The following is a 6,123-nucleotide window of genomic DNA, read 5'->3' on the forward strand; positions in this document are numbered from 1 at the left end:
TAAATTATTGTTAAAGTTTCCTCAGATGTGAACTGTCCGTGGGGAGAAAACGAGAAGATGAGGTAAATCTCGTTTCACTTTTACACACATGCACACAACACATTACTCTGCTCGATCAGCGCAACAGCAGTGCTATGTTTTGCTGCGTTGTGTTGTGCTGTGCTGTAGTGCATGGGTTGTGTTGTGCTGTGCTGTGTTGCATGTGCTGAATTGTGCTGTGCTGTGTTGCATGTGCTGAGTTGTGCTGTGCTGTGCTTTGCTATGTTGTGCTGTTAATGTTGTGATGTGCTGTACTGTGTTGTGATGTGTTGTTCTGTGTTGTGCTGTGCTGTGCTATGCTATGTTGAGTTATGTTGTGTTATCTTTTGTTGTGCTGTGCTGTGCTGTGCTATGCTTGCCCTGAGAAAGCGTCTGACTGATCCTCTCATTGGGGTGGAGGGAAAAAAAAGAGGAGATAGGGAGGGCGGAATAGTGTTTTCATGTGTCAGGGGGCTACATTTTTCAAAACACAGACGCTGTCTGGTGTATATGTTTATGTAGTGTATATACATGTATATACTTCCCGTGCAACCCCACTCACCTTCCTGGAGCTCGTTTTTCTTTTTCGTTTTAATTTGTTTTTATTTTCGAGGTTGGATTTTTTCCTCTCTCTCGCTTCTCTGCATGTTACTTCTTTCGAATCAATCAGATCCTGAAGAAGACTGATTTTAAGTATCAGCTGCAGTTCAAAGCCCTTCATCCACTTAGGTTAGGCCTATCCTGAGGCGATTAGGGCGTGCGCAGCTGCTAACCCTATAAATCTGTCTTCACCAAGATCTGAATATGAATTCTGAGGAAAATTCGGAAGACATCGTTCAATAAGACGTCAACGGAAAATAAAGAAAAAAAAAGAAAAAAAAGAAAGGCCAATTAAGATTGTTTAATTTTTCTTGTTGGAAGAGGCTGTCCGTGTAAATTATTCCACTGATGCAGCCAAGACAATTCTGTTCAACTTAAGCCATTTTGCAAAGATGAGCAACGTAGCCCGAACTGTCTTGAGGTTAAAAAGCTATCATTATTTATGTTGTGTTTATAACAGTTTGTATTCTGTTTCTGATAGTCATGCGATTTTAATTGTTTGTTTAATTTTGGTGAAAATACTATTGCTGTTGCACAATATCCTCCATGGGGTCAAAGGATTGAATTTTGATATTCTTGAATCCTGCGCGCGCGCAGGTGTGTGAGTGTGTGTGTGTGTGCGCGCGTGTGCGTGCGCCGGTGTGTGCGTGTGTGTGTGTGTGTGCCATGCCACAATGTGTGTGTGTGTGTGTGTGTGTGTGTGTGCTTGCGCGTGCCACAATGTTTCTGTGTGTCTGTGCCACAGTGTGTGTGCGCGCGCGCGCGCGCGGTAATTGTTTACTTGCAATGGTCAGTGCTGCTGTGGTTTTTTCTTTGTCGAGTGATCTGAAAACTGGGGCAAACTCCTATAGAGGAAGGTAGCAGAATAGTTAAAACACTCATTTGCCAATGCAGTGTTCAGCGTGAGAGAAGAAGAAGGGGAAGAAAAAGAAGAAGAAAACCTCACAATGGGGTGGGGGTGGGGGCGTGCAGTAATTTGCAGGTAAGAACACCAATAACGATTCGAAAGGATTAGGGAAACTCAGCCGTAAAGTGACAAAAGCACATAAAAGTGAATCGATGGGTACATGTTTGTGCGGTGGTTTTCCATAATGTGCATGTCTTACGGCCTAAAATATTCTCTAACCTTCGCACGTATGCTGACACAGACACAGACACAAATTTAACTTAATTTCAATGTTGTTGTTGCTTATTTTTATTTTGTTTTGTTTGTTCAGCACACAAACACACACGGAGAGAGAGAGAGAGAGAGAGAGAGAGAGAGAGAGAGAGAATGCGAATCACGGCGAATGTTTTATTCAGATTAGGCCATGACCCTTAAGTGTCTGAAGGGCCAGGAAGTTACATAATCGTAAACAAATGACATTTATAACATGAGCGCAACTCAGTACATAACACATGTAAACAAAAGTAGTGCAAACATAACACGTAAGAATCATACATTTAACTTGTACTAATAATATACAACAGCCTCAGTGCTTTGTCAAAGCCATGTTAGAGAGAGAGAGGGAGAGAGTCTGGCGGAGAGAGAGAGAGAGGGGGGGGGACAGAACCCGGGCGGCGGCGGAGAGAGAGAGAGAGAGAGAGAGAGAGAGAGGCTTCCTAGCTTCATTACACTGCATTTTTCTGGATGGAAGTGTAGGAGCCACTCTCCGGGCTAGACCACTGCTGTCCGGCGGTTCATCGAGGTCATCTTGGAGGACTTGTGAAGCACCTACTTTGTCACTCTGTGTGAACAACTTTGTGTCGTCGGCAAACAATTTCACATTGCTCTTCACTCTACTAGGAAGGTCATTAATGTACAACAGGAAAAGCAGGGGTCCAAGAACACTACCTTCAGTTGTGGGATGATGCTTCTGACGTGCTTCCTTTGAGACAGAAAGTCCTGGATCCAGAGTAATACCCTGCCTGATACTCCATGTGCGTGGATCTTAGAGACAAGTCTGCGATGCGGGACACTGTCAAACGCTTTCTGATAATCCATATAAACAGCCGGCATCAATGCTAGACAGGAACTAATATTTTTCAGTCGCTCTCTTTATTCGACGGCTAACTGTGATCTGCCTCACATGAAAACAAATCAGTCTCCACACCGCCTCTTTAACTCATCAAAGTTTAGACTGGAAAAATCAAACGGCCGAGCGTCAAGCGGTTATTCGGACGAGACGACGGATAAACCGACCGCTGAGATCTCGTGTGCAGCACGCACTAAACGCAATGGAAAAGAACCCACTGCGACAAATGATCAAGCTTGTCCTCTGGCAAAACTTGCTTATGTAGAAGAAACCCCCTCAGATAGCGTATATGGGTTTGTCCGAACGCAGTGACACCTCAGTTCTTGAGAAGTTCGAAACTGAACTCAGTCGATCCTCGATCAGCGCCGGGCTGGTATACGTCACCAACAGGAATTATGGCAGAACGTTTATGGCGGTTGTTGTGATGTTTTCTTTTTCTTGTCATTTGTTTACACCCTGAAAAAAGGAAAAAAAGAAAAAAAAACAACAACAAAAAACGACAACATCCCTGGTCTTATTGATCAGTGAAGAGAGAGAGAGAGAGAGAGAGAGAGAGGAGAGGGAAGGGAGATAATACCGGAAGGTAGCAAAATGTTTTGCCTCCATCACAAGATGGCTTCCGGTTTTCATTGGTGATTGAAAGGTCTCGAATAATTTCTACAAATACCAGGTACGCTATTCATTGTTTTTGTCGTGGATAAGGAGATGTGGGCTGTTCCTGTTGCTGTATTTGTCAAAACAATATGACGTTGCTATGTACGTCATCATATGAGCTGTGCTCTGACACCCGCAGCACTCGTCAAAAAGTAAGGCATAGCGTTGATCTTGGGCATTGTAAATCTGTGTTTTTAACAAAATTTAGGCCTGAATAAACATGTGGTAATACTAGTGCACCCCAGATGCTACAAAATCGGGTTGGTTTTGCCTCCCTGCCTGTCATTTGTTCAATAGAAACAGACTGCATTTGAACAGTAGTTCTACTACAGTAAGAAGTACCAGTACTACTTCAGTGTACTTGTTGGAACACAATGGAAGATTAAACGTACCAGTTTTATATATATATATATATATATATATATATATATATATATATATATAACCAAGAATTAATTTCTCAGTTATAGTATACTTACTCGTAGAGTCTGGTGAGATCCATAAAAGCCTTACACAAGCCACAGACTAACAGAGTGAGAGGGTGGTATTCAACTTTATTGGCAGCAAGCACATACATGTGTATGTAGTGTGTACATACATGGGATCTGATCACTGTATACACACAGATTATCATACTGTGCAAAACTTCCACAGACTGTAAATGGTAGTGCACATGCAGCTTATTTCAGTATGTAATCATATGCTTATTATCCATCAAATAATGCACATATGCTGACCTGGGAGATTGGAAAATTCTCCACCCTTTACCTTCCAGGTGTCGTAACCAAGATTCAAACTCAGGACACTCAGATTAAAGGTCCAACACTTAAACCACTCATCTGTTGTGCTGGTTACATTGCCAGTAAAATGGAATTTCTTGTTTTGATTAATAGCTGTTCTACTTCTACTTCTAGCCTAGAAATGCATAGCTGTATGAGCCTTTTTTTTCAACTTAACCCCCCCCCCCCCCTCCCACCTGTTTAGTTCCCAGCATCAATGAAATTTAAACTACCCAGTAGAAGCTTTCTGTGCATTATATAACAGTCAAAATGTTGACATCACCAGTAATCAGTCAGTCAGGCAAATGACTGTGTCATACTCACACGTTCAGATGGGTGCAGTAACTGAGTGGTTTCAGAGCTCCAGGTTTGTGAGAAAAACCATGGGATACATGAACCAGCCTTTGAAAAGTTCTTCTTTATGAAAAAAATGTTTCTTTCTTTTTTATTGTTACTCACTAAGTTACTGTTTATTTATTTTATTTGTATTATTCCTAACATGTTATAATAGAAAGATTTAACAACCAGGAGCATGACTGTAAAATATTTCCTCCCAAGCAGTCTAAACTAGATTTTATTTCTTTTTGAACAGTTCATTGACACTGACAGATTTAATCACCACTCGTGTGATATGCAGATTAACCAACTGCTATGCTTTGACTGGAATTCACTACAGTCGAATGCATCTGCTATGATGTTATGCTCATTTTACGACTTAGAAAATGCTATGGTCAGATGAAGATTTTTTTCCCCCCAATTCCCTCTTCCCTGGATCATTAAAGAGACAGAAACTTGAAGATGAACCTTGAAGATCCCATAATCTATGTCAACTTCCCAGGCCCCCCAACCACTGAAAACAGTTTCACTACCTTCATGGCGGGGGTAAAAACTATCATGCACGTAAAAGCACACTTGTGTATATTACATACGAGTGAATGTGGGAGTCGCAGCCACGAAAGAAGAAGAAGTCTGCATTATCATTATTATTATAATTATTGATTTTATCTTTATTATTCTTGAATGTTCTCTGTGACCAGAGGCCTCATCACCCCACCGGCGCCATGTCCAACATCTCACTGTGCAATGACACCAGTGAGGCAATGGAGCTGTACAAGCCTCAGGGCCTGTACTTGAAGCCCGTGGCCAAGATCAACATCTCGGCCCAGTTGCCGCAGCTGAAGACCCCTGGCAAGACCATCTCCAACTGGGAGGTGATGGAGAAGGTGAAGACCATGGTGCGCCCCGATATTTTCATCTCTGTCAAGGTTGGTGTCTGATTGTGTTGTGTGCATTTGTTTTTTTTGTTTTTTTTTAATAATTTATTTCATTTCATTTTATTTTGTTTTATTTCATATTATTTCATTTCATGTTATTCTATTCTATTCTATTTTTTTATTTTTAAAATTTTGTTATATTCTATTGAAAACTTAAAAAAAATATATATTATTATTCTTTTTAAAGCAGATAAAATTGTGTAGCTATCAGTCCACATGCTTTGACGCCTCCTTGTAACTGAAACTTCTGTGTTTGTATTGTGCAACAAGAGAACAAGAGTAATCAATAGTTTTCAGAGTGATAAAAAATAAACTGAAGAAAAGAATCATCTTGTACTGTCAGTTACAAAAAAAACAAAACAAAACAAAAAAAAAAGACAGAAAAGATGTGTTCTTTTTTTATGGAAAAAAATGGAAACTATTGTAATTGTTCTCAGTTTTTATTGCAACAGATTTCACTGTGTGAAACTCCGGCTGCTCTTCTGAGGGAGAGTGTATTGCCACAGTAAAGTGTCATCTTTTTCTTCTTCTTTCTTTTTTTAAGTGTGTTTGTTTTACTATCAAACTGGATGTTTTCACAGTGTCTGTGAGTCTGCAAATCTGTGCAACCTGTCATAATTTGCACTGGCTAAATTGTGCACAATCAAATCTTTTGGGTTCACTTTGTGTGTGGCATAAGTGTGAATGCACTTTTAGAAATGAAACTGTGATGAGACTGTTTTATTGTCACTCTTAAACTCAGAATTTCATGATCATAAGGTCAGTGCATGCACACACACACAC

At 40.6% G+C, this 6,123-nt stretch overlaps 1 protein-coding gene across 1 annotated transcript in view; it reads left to right on the forward strand.

Moving 5' to 3' along the window:
• Positions 1-3,221: 3,221 nt before the first annotated feature.
• The window catches only part of LOC143299203 (uncharacterized), a 13,762-nt gene continuing 10,860 nt past the window's right edge, over positions 3,222-6,123 (forward strand). The window contains exons 1-2 of the mRNA XM_076612386.1: positions 3,222-3,303; positions 5,104-5,331. Of these exons, the coding sequence (XP_076468501.1) occupies positions 5,128-5,331 (204 nt within the window). The 5' untranslated portion in view covers positions 3,222-3,303; positions 5,104-5,127. The remainder of the gene's footprint in view (positions 3,304-5,103; positions 5,332-6,123) is intronic.

This window comes from Babylonia areolata, chromosome 24, assembly GCF_041734735.1.
Source record: "Babylonia areolata isolate BAREFJ2019XMU chromosome 24, ASM4173473v1, whole genome shotgun sequence".
NCBI lineage: Eukaryota > Metazoa > Mollusca > Gastropoda > Neogastropoda > Buccinidae > Babylonia > Babylonia areolata.